Here is a 23,001-nt window from a genome sequence, read left to right on the forward strand (position 1 = left end):
AGCCATCAAGTCATTGTCTAGAAGCTCTGCTAATAATAAAGCGTGACCCCATCTGTCACTACCTGCAGCTCAGCACCTACAAATATGCTATCCAATCTCATGTCACTGTGCTTTCCACCTTGAACACCAAGCTCCACTTCACCATTCTTTCAATGACTTGAAATTACCAAGCTATTTCCTACATTAGTTCTTTTATCTTTCCTTCTGCCTAAGATGCTGTCAGTTGAATAAAAAAAAAGAACGAATGATGAATAATTAAATTTATGAATAACATCAAATTAATCATCATTTTACCCAAAACAGCTACTTTTTTGTACTTTTATCTCCCAGGCACTCAAGTCATCCAGGATGAATCATTTTTCCCCTACCTAGATATGAAATTAGTCACTTTACACATTAGATTCTTGCATGTGAAGTGTCTGTTCCTTGGTACCCATGTGAAGTGTCTGTTCTTTACTACCCTAGTCTCAGCTCATAACACTAAGTGTTTTGTGCAGTAGTCTTGTCTTCTATTGGAACTGAACTTTTGCCAATATAGTTGGCCCACTGTATCTGTGGGTTCTGTATCCATGGATTCAGGTAACCACAGATGGAAAATATATTTTTTAAAAAAGCATCTGCACTGAACAAACATAGATTTTTGTCATTATTGCCTAAATAATACAGCATAAGAACTATTTATATAGAATTTACATTGTATTAGGAATTATAATCAAGAGATGAGTTTATATATATGGGAGGATATGCATAGGTTATATGCAAATATTACAGCATTTCATATAAGGGACTTGCACCATCCACCAATTGGTATATGTGAGGGTCTTGGAACAAAGCCCCCATGGATACCAAGGGACAACTGTACTTCTTTCATTTATTCTATTATTAATCATCTCTATTGAGTCTGACTTCATGCCAGGCACTATGGTAGGTACTTTGGAGACAATGGTGCATAAGGCGGATATAGTCCCTAACTTAGTTAAGTTTACTATCCAGCTTATGTATTTACACACTATTGACAGATTAATTTTCCTTAAATTCCTCTTTGCACAAGATGCCATCCTCTTCTATAGCCCCTAACTATCTAGAGAAAATTGTTCAAAGTTCTTAGCCCGTTTTCGTTCTTGCAAATTCATTTCCATTGCCTTCCTATGCATCCCCTCCCTGCCAGCTAGCCTTTTCTACTTCTAAATGCACCACACAATTTCCCGCCTTGGTATTTTTGCTTGAGCCATTCCTCCTACATGAAATGTCTTCCCCCTCACTTGTATTTATGTAAGGTCTTACTTTTATGAGCCTGATTACAGTCATCTTGCTATACAGATCCTCCTCTTCGGAAGCATTTTCTGCTTAGGTCTTTTGGAAATTTTAGTGCTCCAAGAAGATTCAAGCCTCTGCCTCCAGTGCCAAAGGGGTCCTATCTCCCTTTGTCTGCCATGCCACAACTTCCAGATCTTGTCTGAACACACCCATCTGCTTTCCAGTTTGAAAGATGACTACTTCCCAAATACACTCACCATATACCCCACACCCTGAGACACTGTTTCCAGCATGCTTACTACCTGTCAACACCCCTCACCCCCAGCCACTCCCCCAGCTATCAGTCTTTGATTCTTGTCAGTGAAAAAAAACATAGCACTAAAGCAGACTTGACAGTTTTGAAACTACTCTTCTTTCTCAGACTGAGTTAAATTCCTGAGGTTGGGACATTGGCTGCTTGTTTCATTAGAAACAGTCTCTTATTTGGCTCTGTCTATTCTTTTATGGTATTTAGCAGTATGATCATAGTCTTCCATTAAGTAGTGGTCTCTTTGTGCCTGTCTCATTGCCTCCCAAGAACCTCAATATCCACTGAATCCTGTTGCTTTAGCGGGATGTCCTGACCATTTTTTCCTTAATAAACTCATCACGGGCATCCTTTTCTGAAGTTATATGTTCTGATCGGCTCCTGTTTAGCCCCATCTGTTGCGACTATAATTTGAAGCTTATTTCTAGAACATTGGACCATAATCACTTAAATGACCTTGCTTTAAGGTCAGGATCATTGTTAAAGGGTGGTATTCTACCTGTGGGAATCCCATCCCCTCATTCTCAGTGTTTGCCTTAACTAAGCCCTGTTTTTGCCATTCTTTTGCCATTCCTTTTAGATACAATGACTTCCCTGCTGGAATTCATTTTCCTTATCACTCCAAGCTGGGTCTTTCTGTTTGTCTTTCAATTTTTCTGGGATTTTTATTGTCTTGTGATAGCCTTCTTCCTGTGGGCTTAGGAGCAGTGGGTGGGGGAACGGAGTTCTCAAGGATCTAAATCTCTCCTCCTTTACCTGCCACAAGGATTTCTCTTCCTTTTCCTGTCCAGTGGGAGCCACTCAATTCTAATATCCTCCTACTCAACGGATTTGTTAATTTTAATTCTGGTCAATACATGCCCTTTTCTTTCCTTATGAAACAGCCATGACCTAAACTTAATGAGGGAAATTTCAAGAGGAAGTACCAAACCAATTCCAAATAACAGGTGTTTCACAAACATTAATCTTATATAATAAGCTTCATTTTTCCTCTAGCAAGAGAAGTTACTAACCAAGTCCCTTCATAGGTAGGGGTAGAAAATTACCTGGTAATCATTGATGGTGGTCTTTCCTAGGAGTGTAGCTGTAAGGAGAGGGCCCCCAATTGTCCTGGTCAGGGTCTGTGGTTTGAGATCAATGAGATGATAAAAATTGGAGCCAATATTGTCTCAGCTCTCTTGGGGCCAACTTGTACCCTGGAGGTGGCTGTGTGTGTTGAGCACCAGAGCTGTCATGGTCTGGGTGAAGACCCAGCATCATGTTAGAGACTGGCCTGCTGGAAAAGGGCTCTTCTTCAGCACTCACTAACTGCCAGAGACAGGGAGTCTCCATCACTATCTCCATCACAGTGTTCCTGATGGATCTTTCAGGATAGATGTCCTGGAAGGAATGATGTCTCACCTCCCCGTGGCCTATCCCAAGTGCTGCCACATACCTGAGTGTCTTCTTGTCTTCAGCTAGAGAGAACCAATCACTTAGACTCTCATCCTAGACCCCATGCAGTGGCATCATAGTATACAGTAATACTGATCTTTGTGATGTAAGTTGCTTTTTCCTTACATCTCTAAGGCTACAGAGAATTCAAGATTATATCATCTGAAGGTGCCATTAGGACAAATTATTCTTTGCAGATATATTTTATATTCGATACTCAAGCATACCATAAGCATGCTATGCCTTCCTTGTGACTTCTCTTCCTGTCTTCATAGGTCTAAGACTAATAACATAGTCACTGCTCTTTGAGAAATCCAAGATGATTCAGCTGCCTGAATACATACTCACAGCCTACAAAGATCTGCTCACTCTGCCTGTCGACTGCTGGGTATTATACTCACAAAGGCTTTGGTTTTGAAGTGAAAAAAAATATAACTCGATAATTTTCTCAGTGTTACTGAGACTGTTTTATCCTATCTAATTATCTAGGAAAGTCAGAAAAAATCAGGCAAAATGTTTCCTCAGGCTCCATTGCCAGTGCCCACCCAACACATTTTGTTTTATTTTCAGCTAAGGCAATTGTGGAGACGGATACTGGCATTCCAAATCGATGTGATATTTTTTAAACCATTAGGCTTCTCTCTGACGTGGAAATCCAGGCTCCAGCAGAGGCCATGATGAAGAATGCAGAATGGACAAGCTCTCATAGAGAAAATCTGTGTTTTAGGACAAGAGAGAAAGCAGATACATACCAAACCAAACCATATATTGTGGACTGGGAGCCAGCAATGTTAAGAAACAAAACACAGTGATTGAGGCAAAGGAAATCAGAAGGAAAGCCTTACTCTTAAATAGATACGTATTTTTATTTTACAGTTTTTTTTTTCCTCGAGTCCGTGCAGAATAACTGAAGATATGACCAATCTGAAAACAACAGTATTTATATATTTACAGGGAGGTGACTGGGGCTAAAACAAATACTAGATTTGTGAGCAAAAGAAATCATTTTACCTCTCTGAGACTCCGGAAAATTAATAGTACCAATCTAATGGTTAAAAAGACTAAATGAAGTAGTATATAATGCTCCTAGAATACTGCCAGTACGAATAAGAACTAAATAAATGTTGCCCTTATCTCACAGTTATTATGAGAATTAGGAAATTAAAGCACTTAGTATAGAGCCTAGGTTATAGTAAACGCCAATATGTGTTAGGTAGCTAAAAAAATTAATCGATCAAATCATATAGGGGGAACTACAGTCCTGAAAACAAAGAAGCCCACTTATAACCCTTGCCATGCAGTCCAGGGTTCACAAAAACCTGGGTCTTACCAGACAGCTGCCCACCTGGTAGCTATATTGCCCCTATTCATGCCTCTTTCTCAGCAAGTTTCTATGTCCAAATCCACACTACCCCACATGTAGTCACAAGGACTTGGAAATATCAGCCTTTCCGCCTGTTTATGTGTAAAACGAGGTAATAATTCATTTTTAGAAGGATAGTTACAAAGAAGATTAACAGTATCTAGCTTGCAGTAGACCGTAGCTCACAGACCACCATTCTCCTTTGTTAAGAAAGACAGTGAAATCATTGGCTACGTGGTCTTGCCAACAAACCATACATGAAAGAATTATCTTGAGGCATTCATTGTATTTGGATTTTTATACCAATACCATTGTATTTGGATTTCATATACCAATGGGGTATATGAAAACCTTCTCCGTTTTTTGTCTTGTATGCTGGTTCCTAATAAACAAAATGTCTGTTTCTCTAGATACCCGGGGTTAACCCTTCAAAGTATTATGATCACAGAGCATTTCAGCTCTCTCAAGTGTAGCTTCAGCTTTAACTGATCCTTCATGGCTTCCCCCAGGCAAGGGCTAGGAGGGAGAAAGGGGCTGCATAACAAAGAGGAGAGGCAGGAGCACTCCCGGAGAGAGCGAGCCTGGAAACCTGTATCTCCGCCGCAGCTTTTGGTGCCAGCATGGAACCAATACAGCATTTCTCCTTCCCTTTTGGGGGCAGTTTAAAATAGGCTGTGCCTCCCCAGCTTTGGGAGCTGGAGCCAGTGAGCCGAGCCGAGCCTGCCCGGAGGATGCGCCAGCTTCGCCAGCGCGGATCAAGCGCCCCCGGAGCCCCGGCCTGGTGCATCTTTTTTTCAGGCAATTGGAATGGAGAATCTGGACGCCAGCAGCTGCCTGTAAACCACCCTTTGGAAGGCAAAATCCGCTTCTCAGCAAGATAAAGCGCTTAGAGAAAAGCGCTGCCATCAACACCACTGATCTAGTCCCCCGACCAGATTGTGGCGAGAGCCGAAGCTCCGCGCCTTCCACTCGCCGCCCGCCCTGCGCCCTCCTTCCCAAGCCCCGGCCCCGCTCACCAGCCTCTCCATCCTCGCTCCTGGAGGCGCAGGCGAGGTGGCTGACTGCGGATGTGCGCCTGGAGCTCTGCTAGGGAGGCGGGAGGAGCGTCACCTGTGCCCCCACCGCACCTCCCGCCTCTTCCTCCTCCCCAGCCCCCTTCTTCCACTCCCTTTTCCCCACGCCCTCACAGGAGCGGAGGCTGTCTGTGTGGGGGGAATTAAATGATGTTTATATTCAGCTTTGCCTATTTTCAGACATTTTTCCCTTTTCAAAGGTGACCACTGGGGAAACTGAGAAAGTGTTTGGAAAAAAAAAAATCTTTTTTTTTTTTTTTCCATTTTCCTGCTACCTGGACTGAGAAAGGAAATGAGGTGGGAGGTTGTGGACATCAGTTGTTGAACTGTTAGCTCTTGATGTAGTAGCAAAGGATTCAAGCTGAATTTAACCAATGGACTTTTTCTTTTAAAGAAAAAACTAACATTTATTATTTTTAAATCCAGATTCAAATTATATATTTAAGCAATCTATTCCGCAATGATTTCACCTTTCGTGACGTGATCAATTCTTTGGTGAAGAGTTTCCTTCCACTTGCATTAATGATAAGGATTCTTTTCTCCCTTCTCCTTCTCCTTCTCCTTCTTCTTCTCCTTCTCCTTCTTCTTGAGACGGAGTCTCGCTCTGTGGCCCAGACGCCCGCCACCATGCCCGGCTAATTTTTTGTATTTGTAGTAGAGACGGGGTTTCACCATGTTAGTCAGGATGGTCTCGATCTCTTGACGTCATGATCCGCCCTCCTCGGCCTTCCAAAGTGCTGGGATTACAGGCGTGAGCCACTGCACCCGGCCCTCCTCCTCCTTCTCCTTCTCCTTCTCCTCCTTCTCCTTTTCTTCTCCTCCTCCTCCACCCCCTCCCCCCCTCCTTCGTCGTCTTCTTCTTATTCCAGAGTTCTTGGCTCTTAAAAACAAAAAGGACAAAGAAATCATCAAATGTTCACCTCCTGAAGCCTTTTGTGTTTTACTACTACCACCCTCTCATAAGGAGCTGGGACAAAGCTTTGGGGTTTTGTTTTTGCTTCTTTTTACAAAGTCTCTCTCTGTGGTCCAAGCTGGAATGAGTGGTGCGATCATAACTCACTCCTGGGCTCAAGGGATCCTCTCACCTCAGCCTCTAGAGTAGCTAGAACGATAGATGTGCAGCCACTATGTCCAGCTTTTTTTTTTTTTTCCCAGACATGGGGTCTTGTGTTGCCCAGGCTGACCTGAAATTCCTAGACTCAAATGATCCTTCTGCCAACGCCTCCCAAAGCAGTGGGATTACAGGCATGACCAACTGCACCTGACCTATTCTCCTATTTCTTTTTTTTTGGGCGGGGGAGGGACGGAGTCTCGCTCTGTCGCCCAGGCTGGAGTGCAGTGGCGCGATCTCAGCTCACTGAAAGCTCTGCCTCCTGGGTTCACGCCATTCTCCTGGCTCAGCCTCCGGAGTAGCTGGGACTACAGGCGCCCGCCACCACCCCCGGCTAATTTTTTTGTATTTTTAGTAGAGACAGGGTTTCACCGTGTTAGCCAGGATGGTCTCGATCTCCTGACTTCATGATCCGCCTGTCTCAGCCTCCCAAAGTGGTGGGATTACAGGCGTGAGCCACCGCGCCCGGCCCCTATTCTCCTACTTCTAACACCATAGACTAGGCTCAACTGATTTTGAATTTTATATGAATGGCATCATAGCATATGTCTTCACTTGTGTCTGGGTTTTTTACTCAACAGTAGATTTTAAAAATCCATCCATGTTATTGCCTGTAGTGTGGCTTATTCATTCTCACTGATGTATAGTATCCTATTCTATAAATACTGTATGTTACAATTTATTTATCTATTCTTCTATTAATTAACATTTCTTTGTTTTTCAAATTGGAAGCATTTTTCATAGTGGTGCTATAAACATTCTTATACATGTCTTTTCATAAGCATATGTACATCATTCTATTACATTAATTTTTCCCATATATTTTCCTATCACTTTATTTTTAGCCTTCCTCTATTAGAGAAATATTAACTGAACACTTGGAAAAAAAATTCTCCCACCTTGGCCTCCCAAACTACTGGGATTACAGTTGTGAGCCACTGCACCCAGCCTTAACCTATTTGTATGTTGTAATTACTGATATAATAGGACTTTTAATTTTTTTATATTTCATTTTAGTATATTTTCTTCTGTCTTATCTTTCATTAGGCTAAATATTATCTTGCTACATTAAGAGTTATATTTTATTATTCTACTGTTTTCTCTTAACTTACTAAGGACAATACATATATTTATTTTTTTAAGTCAATTTCTTAAATTTCCCAACACGTATACCTTAGCATAATTCTCCTCACCTCTCATAATCTTATTTTCTAATTTTTTAAAAAATAAAATCTTATATTTATTATTTTTAAATCCAGATTCAAATTATAGAGTTAAGCAACCAATTTCATAATGATTGAGGCCAGGAGTTCAAGACCATACCGGGCAACATAGTGAGACCCCTGTCTCTACCAAAAAATAAAAATAAATTACCTGAACGTGGTGGCACATGCGTGTAGTCCCAGCTAAACAGGAAGCTGAGATGAGAGGATTGCTTAAGCTCAGGAGGTTGAGGCTGAAGTGAGCCATGATGGAGACACTGCACTCTAGCCTGTGTGATGCAGTGAAACCCTATTTCAAAAAAAAAAAAAATAGCTTAAAAACAACATTTTTAGGTTAAAAGAGACTTGGGACACAGAAGAGTGAACAAAAGGTGTGGGGAAAAGAAAGAGAGATCAGCCTGTTACTGTGTCTATATAGAAGGAAGTAGACATAAGAGACTCCATTTAGCTCTGTATTTGAGATGCTGTTAATCTGTGACCCTACCCCCAACCTTGTCCTTGCAAGAGACATGTGCTGTGGTGACTTAAGGTTAAAAGGATTTTGGGCGGTGCAGAATGTGCTTTGTTAAACAAGTGCCTAAAGGCTGCTTATGGTTAAAGGTCATCACCATTCTCTTAAATCTAGAGAAAAAGAAAAACATTTGTCTCCTGCCCGTCCCTGGGGCGATGGAACATCTCCAGGTAAAACCCTTTGTGTGCTTTGTTTACTGAGTAAGGAGAAAACCGCCTTTAGGAATAAGGTGGGGCTTGCTGGAGCAATACTGCTAAAAGGTTTATGGAGATGTTCGCATATACATTTCAGAGCACAGCACCGGTGATGGTAAAGATAATTATGAATAAATACTAAGGGAACTCAGAGGCCGGTGCCGGTGTGGGTCCTCTGTAAGCACAGCACCGGTCCCCTGGGCCCCGCTTTTCTTTCTCTACACTTTGTCTCTGTGTCTTATTCCTTTTCTCAACTCTTTCGTCCCACCTAACGAGAAGCACCCACAGGTGTGGAGGGGCAGGCCACCCCTTCAAAAGGGGAAAATCTCCCAGCCATAATCAAGCATAAACATTGTATTAAAAACTCTTTGAAAAAGAAGAAATTTGCTTACATAATTTTTTTAAAAAAGGTCTGCAGGAAAAAGGAAAAAATGACATTTAAAATTATTGGACAGATTTAAAGGAGCATTCAGAATTAATATATCACCTTAATTATATCAGATGTCAATATTGAGCAAAAGAAGCAAACAAGGAACTCAACAAAATGAGAAGGAAAAATATAATAAAACTAAAGGCAGAAATCAATAAAAACAAACACAAATAGAATAAATATAATTTTTTTAGAGATTAATTGATCAAACCGGTGGCATGTAATACTCAGAAAATTATTTCTGTAATACAGAGTAACAATATAGAATGAAAAAGGAGAACTAATACTAATGCAACAAATAGCAAAAATAACAAAACAATATTGTGAACAGTCATATGAAAACTTACACAAAATGAATAAATTTCTGAAAGTGGCAAATTGGCCACAAAAATTTAAAAATTAAATAGGCCAATAACTTAGTAAGCAAGTAAATCAAAATCAAAGACTTGCTTTGCAAAATAAATAAATAAATAACAGACCTAGAGGATTGTTGAGGAATAGATCTATCTTATTCATGTTCAAAAGGGAGAATTATAAAATTACTAAGATCTTTCTTTGAGGCTAGTGTTATTTTAATTTTAAAGCCAGGAAAGGATAATCCAAGAAAATAAAATTATAGTCCTCTTTTACTTATAAATATAAAGCAGAGCAATTTCCAAAATGGCTTAACATTAGAAAACTGTCAATATAATTTATCATATTAGTAAATTGCTATGAAAAACCATGATTATCTCAACAAGTACCAGTAAATTATTTCTTAAGTTCAACAACGTGTTTATCATAAAAACAAAGGAGATAGGAATAAGAAAATATTTCCTAACTTTATGCTTAGTGATCAAACTGCAGCAAATGTCATATTTAACTGTAAGGAAATTGTAGACATGGTCTTTTAAATCGGAAACAAGAAAAAGATAACTGCTATTGCAGGTATTAAATATAAAAAGAGGTGTCAATTGGAAAGAAAGAAGCAAAACTGTCATTAGTTGTAAGAGAGAGAATCAACTTCATGAAAAACAATCAAAATCAACAGAAAAACTTAAATACAGAGTTTAGCACAGTTTCCCAATATTGGTTAACTTAAAAAATCCAAAAATGTTCCTAAACCACTAATAATAACCGGCTAGACATTTTAAAAAATATCATTAATTATAGTGAATAAATTAAAAGTACTAAAGAATTAACCTAGCAAAAATTACACCTACATTGAGAAAATTGTAAAACCTTCCTAAAAGACATTTAGAAAGACTTGAATAAATGGATAATAGTATTTATGGCTGAAGGAAATTCCACTATAAAGACATCAATGCCCCAAACTCAAACTTATTAACAACTTATAGTTTGACTTAACATTGTTAAATCCATACACTTTTTATCCACAAAAAGTGGACTTTCGGTTTTCTATTAAATACTCTGTTCCCCTAATGGTATAACTGAAAAATGTAACAGAGTGATGCCAAACAGGGAGAAGTAATTAATATCTAGTATGTAAAGGATCTAAGATATAAAAAATTTCTGGCCGGGTACAGTGGCTCACCCCTGTAATTCCAGCACTTTGGGAGGCCGAGGCAGGAGGATCATTTGAGGTCAGGAGTTCGAAACCAGCTTAGCCAACATGGTGAAACCCTGTCTCTACTAAAAATACAAAAAGGGGCACTGTGGCTCACGCCTGTAATCCCAGCACTTTGGGAGGCTGAGGCAGGTGGATCACCTGAGGTCAGGAGTTCAAGACCAGCCTCAAAACATGACGAAACCCCTTCTCTACTAAAAAACAACAAAAATTAGCTGGGCATGGTGGCAGGCACCTGTAATCCTAGTGACTTGGGAAGCTGAGGCAGGAGAATCACTTGAACCCGGGAGGCAGAGGTTGCAGTGAGTCGAGATCGCACCATTGCACTCCAGCCTGGGCAACAAGAGTGAAACTCCGTCTCAAAAAAAAGAAAATACAAAAAATTAGCTGGGCATGGTGGTGGGCACCTGTAATCCCAGCTACTTGGGAGGCTGAGGCAGGAGAATCACTTGAGCCCCAGAAGCAGAGATTGCAGTGAGCTGAGATCACACCATTGCACTCCAGCTCTGGGTGACAGAGCGAGACTGTCTCAAAAAAAAAAAAAAAAATTTGCAAATATAAACAGCCAACCAGACATTACTTGAAGACATAGACAAGAACTTTACAGAAGGGGAAACTTGAATGGCTAAAAAATACATGAATACATGCTCATACTTATCAATAATCTGAAAAAATGCAAATCAAAGCAGTCATTCAATTGGTGATGATTGGAGGGGACCTGAATCAGGGAATGAATAGAAATATTCAAAGACATTAATATTAATATAACCTCATTGGAAACCAGTAATTCATGAAATTCGATTATATATTTAACCAAATCATTGTTTTCATTTATTTCTAAAATAATTGTTGCTACCAAATGCATGATTTAATTTGGAAGGTTAAATCTTAAATTTGAACTGTACAAAATAACAATTCACAATTTTTTTTTTTTTTTTTTTTTTTGAGACGGAGTCTTGCTCCTTCACCCAGGCTAGAGTGCAGTGGCGCGATCTCGGCTCACTGCAAGCTCCGCCTCCCGGGTTCACGCCGTTCTCCTGCCTCAGCCTCCCTAGTAGCTGGGACTACAGGCGCCCGCCACCGCGCCCGGCTAATTTTTTGTATTTTTAGTAGAGACGGGGTTTCACCGTGTTAACCAGGATAGTCTCGATCTCCTGACCTCGTGATCCACCCACCTCGGCCTCCCAAAGTGCTGAGATTACAGGCGTGAGCCACCGCGCCCGGCCTACAATTCACAATTGTTATACAAAGTAACAAAATCCCAAACCTTCCAATTTACCTGTATGTGAGAAGAGAATGGCTCATTACATTCTCCATGTGAGGCTGTCTCAAATGAAGTATTGGTTCACACATATTCTGATATATATATGAGATATAGCGACAGGCATGTGTCCATCCATAAGAGGAATACAGCCCAAACACTCCCCCTCATGGCAGTACCTTGTAAGAGTATGCTATGAGTAAAAAATTGGGAGAGTCAGATTCAAATTCTCTTGAGATTGACCAAAGTATATTTTCAAATGCTTAGTTGGGCATAAAAATACTCCAATTACAGAACTTGCATATTATTTCCACTCTATAATAGTGAGAGTCATAACCTATGATTTGTCCCGTTGAAGAGTCTATTCATTATACTCCAAAATTTAAACCACCGGTCCTTATATGTTCCATATATTTCAGATTCATATATAGAGATAATTAACCTATTCCTTTGGATGTAAAATAGGCGTTTCAAAATTAACGTGTTCAAAATTGAACTCTGGATTCTCTTTCTAAAGTTTGTTCTTCCTCTAATCTTTCCCATATTTGTAAAAGTTTTCTTCATCTAACACCAAAAAACAATCATCAGGACAATTCTTATATTTTGCTCTTTTACCACAGCTGTTCCTTCAGCAAATCTTGCCATCCTAAACTTGTCCTTATTCCCTCAGTCCCCTTTGCTGCTACTCTAGTCCAGGCCACCATCAACTCTCATCTTGACTACTGCAATAGTCTCTTTGAAAAATCTCCTTCCAGTCTCTACCTTTTTTTACCTCTCAATGAGCTTCCTCCCACCAGTTGTCTGTGGTCTGTATTCTCTCGTGCAAAAATCTGTCCTCAATAAAGACTCTTAAACTCAATTTACTATAAGTATTAATGATAACTAACAGCCTACCTTTGTAATATTCCAGAGTAAACTATGACTTTAACAAAGATATACCCTTCACTGCGGGAATTACCAAGCATGTGGAAGAGTTTTTTCATAACAACTCTTTTCATGACGGATTTTGCCAGAGCCCTTGGAATTTCTTTTTTTAATGATTAAAACTAGCCTTGTTTCACTCACCCTCTTTTTCACAAACAGGTAACATCTTGCTTCTCAGAGTAATACAGAGGATAATGATGACAACACATGAAATAAATTAAAATGTTATGAGCGCACCTATAGGTAGACAAATAGAAGAACTAGATGTACCTGAAAAACACAAATCAGAAACGTTCTTTGTGACTATACTTCTTTTCTATACACTGTATTGCCCTCTTGATACCTTTAATCTGTAATGCTCTTTTGATTTGCCATTGCCTCTTTGACATTAAAATTAATACTATATGAGATTTGCCATATTTTACTTTATTAAAAAAAACTAACAAATATTCAAATTCCTACACGTTCTTCAAAGATATATAACATCTAATATAATCTTAACATTCTCAAGAATAAGAAAAAATAGGTAATCACCTAAATATTTATCATAGAAAAATGGTTAAGCAAAATATAATATAATGTAATAAATAATAAATTAATTTTATTAAGAATTATATAAATTTATAATTATATATTTATAAATAAGTTTAATAATAAAGTATAGTGTAGTCACTTGCTGACTATATTACTAAAATGGAATTTCCAGAGTCTGGAATAACCTCAGAAAATAAATGTATAATAATAATAATAGATATTCAAGATGAATGTACTAAGTAATGCTATAAGCATTTTATAGGGACCATTTATTCACATTATCTGGGTAAGTGCAGTTATTAGGTACAGATGAGAAAACGCAGTCTCAGTGACGTTAAGAAAATCACTCAAAGATATACCATGATTAAGTGGAAAAAGTGAGAAACAAGTTTAATTTTCACTCGAGTGACTACACTCAAGAAAAACAATTTTTCACGCATCAACACTTTAAAAAATAGCTACTTTGACCAAAGTGTAACCAAATTGTGTTACTGACATGTCTTCATGTAGCCCTCTGAATAAAATGTACATTATTTATTTTTTTTTTTTTTGAGACGGAGTCTCGCCCAGGATGGAGCGCAGTGGCGCAATCTCAGCTCACTGCAAGCTCCGCCTCCCGGGTTCACGCCATTCTCCTGCCTCAGCCTCCCGAGTAGCTGGGACTACAGGCGCCCGCCACTACGCCCGGCTAATTTTTTTGTAATTTTAGTAGAGACGGGGTTTCACCGTGGTCTCAATCTCCTGACCTCGTGATCCGCCCCCCTCGGCCTCCCAAAGTGCTGGAGTTACAAGCGTGAGCCACTGCGCCCGGCCTAAAATGTACATTTTTTATTGCAGTTTAAAATTAACAAAAAGCCATCACTGTAATTGTCAATGATGCTTCTTAGATATGATATAAAAATGAACATATACAATTTATGTTGGCCCTTAAGTAAGTTTTTGCTAACATTAACATGAAGTATTTTGCATTTTGCATATTTAGGTCTTCTCACAGTAGGCTTTTTTCTCTGTCCTCTTCCTAATTGCCAGACTGCTGTAATTTTCCTGCTTACAGTAACCTCTCACTCTTTTTAAATTTGCTGCTTTGAATTTTCATTACCATTGAAGGAAAAGAGAAATCTTTTTTTAGTAGTTCTTTTCTGAAATGTTATTTAGAGAGTGCATGTGATCCGGTGTGCCATTTATTTTTGACTGCTCAGACATCATTTTGTCTCAGTTTCTAGATTTTACCAATAGTCTTTCTCAAGAAGATACTACATAGTCATTCTAAACAGGTGGAGGGGGATGAATGTGAAGAGTTTGGCGGTAAAATATGAACACATCCTTAAAGTCAACAACAACAATGCATAGAAAGAAATACTTATATGAGAATTTCAACAGAATTAGGGATTTATATTGCTAATATTTGTTACAAAACTAAGCAAGGAAGAATCATTTTCTTAGTTGATAACTTCTTTACTGACATTTGTATTTCAATAAGAAGTAAAATTAACTGATATCTAGCTAGTAGATTGATGGAAGATACATAGGCTATTCAACTGGCATATTCCAATCTCAAGAGCTGGGGAAGGCCTAGGCGAGTGGATCACCTGAGGTCAGGAGTTCAAGACCAGCCTGGCCAACATGGTGAAAATCTGTCTCTACTAAAAATACAAAAAATTAGCCGAGTGTGGTGGCACGCACCTGTAATCCCAGCTACTCGGGAGGCTGAGGCAGGAGAATCACTTGAACCTGGGAGGCAGAGGTTGCATTGAGCCGAGATTGCCCCACTGTACTCCAGCCTGGGCAACAAGAGCGAAACTCCATCTCAAAAAAAAAAAAAAAAAAAAAAAAAAAGGATTTCCGATCATTTTCCTGTATATTCTGATTGTGAACTTCCTTACATGTCCTGCAGATAAATAAATCTTGTAAATCTTGTTTGATTTTCCCAAGTGATATACTGATATTCATCAGTCTGTTAGTCCATAGTTAATACTGAAATTTGTTACAGCTTTGTTTATGAAGCTTGGCATCTAAAGTGGGACAGACACAAAGATCCTAGACTCATCATGCCTACATTTTTCAGAGGAAATCACCAGAGTAATTAGGAAAAGGGAGAGGAGTAGGATACCATGTAACTCATTTTGTCTTCTTACAAAATTTGTAAGAATTTGTTTTAAAAAGGATGCAGCCATGACAAAAGAGGAAACATTTCAGTGGAACAGGTGCATGTTTTCCTTAACTTACTGAAGCCTGAAATGTAGCCCATTAATTTGAAAATGCAGAAGATCATGGTATAGAACCTAAAATGTCTTGGACTATAAGGCTCAAATTAAAAGTATATGGTACGTAGAAAGAGCACAGATGAGACTACTATTGATTTAAAGCTCTCTGACAAGCCAGAAAAACTTTTTTTTTCGTACAGATATTTGGGATACCGTCTTTGTGGCTCCCAGTAATTCATTAATATATTCAAGTTGTATAGTTCATGGCAAGATAGTCACCAAAACTCTAGGCTACAGGATAAAGGAATTAAGAGTATTTGCTCCAAAGCTTGTCTTAGATCTTCTGTTGAAGTAGGAAGGGGAGAATGCATTATTCTTTAACGCTGAAGAGTGGTGATGGTTGTTTGGCTTGTCAATGGATGCTTGTGATTTATGCTCATATTTATCCAAAGGAAAGGAAATCTGTATATTGAAGGGATATCTTCTGCACTCTCATGTTGGCTGTTTTGTTTTGTTTTGTTTTGAGATAGGGTCTCGCTTTGTTGTCCAGGCTGGAGTGTGGTGGCATGATCATGGCTGACTGCAGCCTCAACCTTATCCGGGGACCTGCCCCGATAATCACATACGTTCTTTTCTATTTTCCTAAGCGTCGGCTGGATTGAGAAATAAAGGGACAGAGTACAAAAGAGAGAAATTTTAAAGCTGGGCATCTGGGGGAGACATCACACGTTGGTAGGATCCATGATGCCCCACAAGCCACAAAAACCAGCAAGTTTTTATTAGGGATTTTCAAAAGGGGAGGGAGTGTGCAAATAGGTGTGGGTAAAAGACATCAAGTACTCAACAGGGTAATAGAATATCAGAAGGCAAGTGGAGGCAGGGTGAGATCACAGGACCACAGGACTGAGGCGAAATTAAAATTGCTAATGAAGTTTCGGTCACCATTGTCATTGACAACATCTTCTCAGGAGACAGGGTTTTGAGATCAACCAGTCTGACCAAAATTTATTAGGTGGGAATTTCCTCTTCCTAATAAGCCTGGGGGCGCTATGGGAGACTGGAGTTTATTTCACCTCTGCAATCTCGACCATAAGAGACAGGTACGTCCCGGGGGGGGCCAGTTCAGAGACCTACCCCTAGGTGCGCATTCTCTTTCTCAGGGACGTTCCATGCTGAGAAAAAGAATTCAGCGATATTTCTCCCATTTGCTTTTGAAAGAAGAGAAATATGGCTGTTTTGCCTGGCTCACCGGCGGTCAGAGTTTAAGGTTATCTCTCTTATTCCCTGAACAATTGCTGTTATCCCGTTCTTTTTTCAGGGTGCCCACATTTCATATCGCTCAAACACACATGCTGTACAATTTTTGTAGTTAATGGAATTATTGCAGGGTCCTGGAACGATATACATCCTCCTCAGCTGACAGGATTAAGAGATTAAAGTAAAGACAGGCATAGGAAATCACAAGGGTATTGATTGGGGAAGTGATAAATGTCCATGAAATCTTTACAATTTATGTTTAGAGATTGCAGTAAAGACAGGCATAAGAAATTACTAAAGTATTAATTTGGGGAACTAATAAATGTCCATAAAATCTTCACAATCCACGTTCCTCTGCCATGGCTTCAGCCAGTCCCTCCGTTTGGGGTCCCTGACTTCCCGCAACAAACCTCTCAGGCTCAAACAATCCTCCCACCTCAGCTTCCTGAGTATCTGGGACTGTAGGCGCTCACCACCATATCTGGCTAACTTTCTTATTTGTTATTGAGGCAGGGTCTTGCTCTGTTGCCCAGGCTGGTCTTGAACTCCTGGTCTCAAGCGATCAGCCCACTTCAGCCTCCCAAAGTGCTAGGATTACAGGTGAGAGCCACTGTGGCTGGTGACTTTCATATTAATTGCAGCACTATTTACAATAGCCAAGATAAGGAATCAACCACAGTGCCCAACAACAGATGAATGAATAAAGAAAATGTGGTATATAGGCACAATGGAAATACTATCCAGACATAATAAAGAATGAAATCCTGTCATTTATGGCAACATGGATGAGCCTAGAGAACATTATGTTAAGGGAAATAGCCAGGAACAGAAAGTTAAACACCAGACGTCCTCACTCATATGCAAAAGCTTAAAAAGTTTATCTCACAGAAGTAAAGAAAGGAGGATACTAGAGGACAGGAAGGGTTGTAGGAAGGGAGAATAGAGAGAGATTACTTAAAGGTTATGACATTTTAGCTAGGTAGGAGGAATAAGTTCTAGTGTTCTATAGCACTGTAGGATGACTATGTTTAACATCAATATATTACATAGTTTCAAATAGCTAAAAGAGGGGATATTGAATATTTCCATCACAAAGAAATGATAAATGTTTGAGAAGATGGATATGCTAATTATCCTGATCAGATCGCTATACCTTTTATGTATCAAAAAACTTCACTGTGTATACCCCATAAAAAGGTACAATTATATTTGTTAATTAAAATAAATAAATAATTTTAACAAGCATATATCTCGTAATGCCCAAGTCAACCACTAAAGGAAGAGTAAAGAAATCTTATTTAAAAATTAGTTAATAAATTTAAAAATGGGGAAATAAAATTTTTAAAAATAACTCAAAATCAAGGAAAGAGAGAAAAGAACATTAAACAGGTGAGAGATAATAGAAAATGAATAGTAATGTGGTAGATTAAAACCCCAAAATATCAGTATTTACAGTGACTATATGGAGAATAAATACTTCAATTTTAAAAGACTACTTGCTATAATATAAAAACAATTATTTAATACTGTTTATTGGCTTCTACTGTTAGAAACATCCTGTGAGGAAATTATATGCTGTTTAATTATTGTTATAATTAAATTATTGTTACAAAACAGAAGATAAATACAGGTGACAGAGCTTGGAAGGAGGGAGAGCAAAGAGGAATGGGCAACTAAGAGAGACATTCTGAAACTGGGTCAATGGTCAATGGTCTTGTTGTTTGAGGTGTCATCCAAGTTTGTTGTCTTGCAACCAAGAGAATTAAGGAGCATGGATACACAAAGGGTGAGGTTGAAGCAAAAATTTAATAAATAAAAGAAGAAAGCTCTCTGCAGCAGAGAGGGGAGCCCCATTGGGGTGCTGTTTTACAGTTGAATTCAGAAGCTTTTATAAGAAACTCCTCATCTCTGTAGCTGCTTGAGCAAATTCTCTTATCTGTACAGCTGTCTGTGTAACTTCCCTTATCTATGCAGCTACAGATATGTCTCTAGGTAAGCACAAAGCACAGCTTCTCTTGTTTGTATAACTGTGGATTTGTTTTAGGTAAGTCCCCCTCCCCTCCCTGTGAAAGCGCCCATGGTGCCCACTGGGTACATGTCTGAAAACTTTTTCCTGAGATCCCACCAATCACAAAAAGAAAAAAAGGCTTCCATGCTGGACCTTGCCTCCTTATCTGTGCAGCTGCAGCCTGAGTTTTCCCCAGGCTGCTCTACTTGTGCCTGTAGCTGTGATTTTTCAGCTGCTTCTCCAAGGACTAGCCTTAGCTGTCTACCTAACTTTTTGCTTTTCTTCTCCCTAAATTGTATGGTGGATGAAACAAACAAACAAACAAAAAACAGATTTGGCAAGGCTGTTGAAAGTTGTAGAGGTAAGCAGGGGAAAAAAAAAAAAACTATATTGGGAGGCAAAGGGTGGAGAAAAAGTTGAGGGAGGTGTAAAAAGAGCTCAATCTTCAGTAATTGTGGCAAAAATCCAGTGGAGACCATATAAAGCAGATCAATTTAACATTTGCCATATAAGAACAGTTGCCTCAGGAAGCAGGACTAGGATAGAGATGCCTTCATTATTTGATTCATTTAACCATACATATATAATACATTGATTTACATTTTTAAAAATACGTGACTTATACAAACACCTCTGGTAATGGATTTTGAAGAAAAATAAATATTTTTCGTTATTGATGTATCACTTCTACTTACATTCTTGTATTACTAAAAGAGGAACAATCTTCTCATTATTCATTAGAGGATGATTCATGTACACAATCAGGCATTGGAGTACCAGGGACCTCACAGTCTCCGTAGAGATGGTGCATATTTCAGTGACAGTTATTGTGCCATTTGGATTCTGAGCAAGATATTCCTCTGGTGAGTTAATTAATACTTGTGAGGGGAAAACAGATATTTGAGGAGTAGGTTTTCTCATAGCTGAATAATTAAGGCTAAGAAAATCTTCAAAGTCCAGATTCAGCTGGAGTTCAGTTCTTAATTCAGATACAGCTGAGGCCAAAAAAAAAAAAAAAAAAGGGAGAAACAAAATTAAACATAAACGTATGTCATGCTAGATTTATATGATGCCTAAGACTGGTCTTCCCCAAATTTTTATATGGAGCCAAAGTATAGGAAACATATCCCTCTCAGATATTTGTCCCCACATTTTACAAAACTTCACAGTATCATTTCCTGTACCCACTGACAGGCCCTCCAATTTGAGAAGAATAGTTGATGTCGTAACTTTCATTCAACCTTATATAAACCCCCAACACTTTAAATGTATGGCAACATAATGAGGAGACACTATGACACTATAATTATTCCTGTAACTTTGTGTTAATTTGAAGACTGGGAAGCCCCTATTCTCTTAGAGTCCTCATCCTTCTTCTTTCTTTTTTTTCTTTTCTTTTTTTTTTTTTTTTTTTGAGACGGAGTCTCGCTCTTTCACCCAGGCTGGAATGCAGTGGCGCGATCTCGGCTCACTGCAGGCTCCGCCCCCCGAGGTTCACGTCATTCTCCTGCCTCAGCCTCCCGCGTAGCTGGGACTACAGGCGCCCGCCATCTCGCCCAGCTAACTTTTTGTATTTTTTAGTAGAGATGGGGTTTCACCGTGTTAGCCAGGATGGTCTCAATCTCCTGACCTCGTGATCCGCCCGCCTCGGCCTCCCAAAGTGCTGGGATTACAGGCGTGAGCCACGGCGCCTGGCCTCTTCTTTCTTTCTTTCCTGGCTCTTTTTCTTTTTTTCTCATTTCTCAACTCTCCAGTGTGAAAGTCCTTCACGAATTTCACTCATGGTAAGAATGCTACTAACTGATCTAAACTAAGGGTGTGGTGATTGTGGGCACAATAATTTAATGATAAGAGCAAATAATTCTCCTGAGATCTTCAAAAGTATTGATTTCCTCAGTCCTCTGCTACAGTGTGTTAAGATTGGCAGAAGGCCACAATTCCTTTGTTGGTTGAGAAAAAATTACCAATAATTTTCCCTGACACCACATGGTAGCAGAAAAGTGCATCCGATTAGGTTATTCTCTAATAGGAAGTTAAAGTGAAATTTTTAATTTTCCTGCGATAGGAAAGAAGGACTTTGGAAAATTTATTAAGTGACATGTATATATGTTTGTGTATGCCTGCATGTGTGTGTTTTCAAGGTGTCAAAATATACAAAAATAATTAAACAAAAATTAGAATTACATTTTCAAAGCTTTCATTTCTTGATAAAATGGAGTAGTTTGCAGGAGGTTAACGCTTCTATTGAGAATAACTATATAAACTGAATTAATTACACAAGAATTTACTTAAGGGCATCAGGCAACTGAAAAGCCAACAAGAATTAGAGGGAGTAAAACACAGAGGGGGGGAGTCTTACAGAGGTGAGCTGAGAGTCAGCAGCAACAACCTGGGATTATTTTTGTCAGTACTCTGTGGGTTGGAAGTTGAGAATCAGGAAACAGATAAACCTTTGGAGTTTTCTGGAATGTTGCAGCCCTAGAGTGAGTGGAGTGACAAATGGAAGACTTTGTAGAGCTTCAGACACGTGCCAATTTCTCCCTTAACATCTTGCTGAACTGCAAATCTGCACATGGTGGGAAGTTAAAAGGTAAATCAAAACCTCAGGAAGTCAGAGTGGAACTTTTCCAGACCTAAGGTTCTTAGAAGATAAAAATCTCTAGGAAGGGGCACTAGAGATTAAAAACTCTAAAAAATAGTGTTGAGTTCATGCAGTGAAAAGCTGCCAACACCTTTTTCCTGAGGATACTTGTTGATATATGTAAGAATCCCGCTTTGACCTTAAGTAGAACTCTGCTGCTGAGCAACAAAGAAATCAAAAGAGCATTTGGTGATTTCTTGGGCTAGAGTAACAAAACTGAAGACTTGAAGAAACTCACACATAGAGCCACCTTCTCCCGCAAAACATTTATCGAATTCTGATTTCGTGCAGAGAAAAAAAACCAAAGAGCTAAGTTCAATCTCTCAACGGCTCAGAAAAAATTCTCATAGTCTCTTAGTGCTAAGGAGACAAATATGCATTAGTCTCACAATTGAAAGCTCTAGAGGTTCATGCTTTAGAAAGAGTGATAAACCAATTAGAAAATATTTTGAACAGAATTACAATGAAGATATGACGTATCAAAACTTGTGATATATAGCTGAAGAAGTGAACAAAGGAAAATGTGTTGCCTTACATCCACACATTAGAAGAAAAAGGCAGAAAATTGATGATCAGAGCTTCCATGTCAAGATACTAGTAAATCAGCAGGAAATCAAAATTACAAAGTAGAAGAAAGAACATAACAAAGACAAGAGCAAAACTCAATAAAATAGAAGATAAAATAACAACATTCGAGTGGGTATTTACTAGTAAAATTTATACACCCCAGGTGAGGTTAACCAAAAGAAAGAAGAAAGAAAATACAATTTACCAATATTGTGATAAATAGGGAAACCCTACCACAAATCCTACAGACATTAAGAAAAACAATATTTTTACCAATTACATGAAAATAACTTTGAAAATTGGCATAAAATGTAACATCAAAATAGACAGAAGAAAAAATAAAAAAACAGAGAAGTGAGATATCTATTAATGATATCAAATCCATTATTAAAAATCCTCCAGATGAAATACCAAGGCTCTTGTATCTTCACTGGGTGAATACTTCCAAATACTTGAAGGGAGAAAAATTATCAGTCTTGTAAAACTCTTCAAAGAGGGGGAAAAACACATACCAACAATTTTTATTTTTATTTTTCTTTCACAGCTGGCTATGTGACTCAAATAGTCAACTTTTTAAAATATATGTATCTGTATGTCCGTGTATTTATGCTATATGTACATGATGTTTCACTACCAAAATAGATAAAAGAGTTCTATAACTGGCTTAGAGAAAGTAAGTGCTTAACTCAAATATTTTATCAGGAAAATAAAAACTTTAACTCATATGCCTTTTAGTTTACATGACTTTAATAATCTTTAGTAAATAAAGACAGTTTTTAAATTATTGGTATAATAAAACAGAGGTGTCTTCAAAGTTTAATTTAGACATTTGGTCTGAATAAGGAAGGTCAGATACTGTCTCTGCTAGATACAAAACTTTGCTCGTCTAATACTTTTGATACTTGCTTAACTTGCCTATAAACGTGTCTTTAGATTTGAGCCCGTAGGGCCATTTCAAGGCCCAGCCTCAGACATTGTTCATTGTCTTGGACTCTGCATCTAGTACATAACTAAAATTGGTTACTTACTAGGTTTTTCATTAAAAATAAAAATAAGTGTTACTAAGAGTTAACATTGTAATTAATAGCTGTAATTAAAACTACTAGATATAAGAGAAACAATTCTATACACAAAG

The 23,001-nt window shown here is 38.6% G+C and overlaps 1 protein-coding gene and 1 long non-coding RNA gene across 5 annotated transcripts in view; both read right to left on the bottom strand.

Annotated features, from left to right (window-relative positions):
* CD200 (CD200 molecule) overlaps positions 1-5,489 on the bottom strand; it is a 31,247-nt gene extending 25,758 nt beyond the window's left edge. Inside the window, exon 1 of one of the 4 annotated variants that reach the window (XM_032150195.2) lies at positions 5,378-5,486. In XM_032150195.2, the coding sequence (XP_032006086.1) occupies positions 5,378-5,389 (12 nt within the window). In that variant the 5' untranslated portion in view covers positions 5,390-5,486. Of the gene's footprint in view, positions 1-2,610; positions 4,015-5,377 lie in introns of those variants that run through there. The other 3 variants (XM_058437516.1, XM_032150197.2, XM_032150194.2) reach the window with 3 other exon arrangements.
* A 793-nt stretch (positions 5,490-6,282) lies between these two features.
* Positions 6,283-11,814, bottom strand: LOC131383387 (uncharacterized). The gene is made up of 3 exons (XR_009213376.1): positions 11,750-11,814; positions 7,920-8,057; positions 6,283-6,314 (listed from the first exon to the last, which is right to left on the bottom strand). It is a non-coding gene; the product is annotated as an uncharacterized LOC131383387 (long non-coding RNA).
* Positions 11,815-23,001: the final 11,187 nt, after the last annotated feature.

This window comes from Hylobates moloch, unplaced genomic scaffold, assembly GCF_009828535.3.
Source record: "Hylobates moloch isolate HMO894 unplaced genomic scaffold, HMol_V3 SCAFFOLD_4, whole genome shotgun sequence".
Classification (NCBI taxonomy): domain Eukaryota; kingdom Metazoa; phylum Chordata; class Mammalia; order Primates; family Hylobatidae; genus Hylobates; species Hylobates moloch.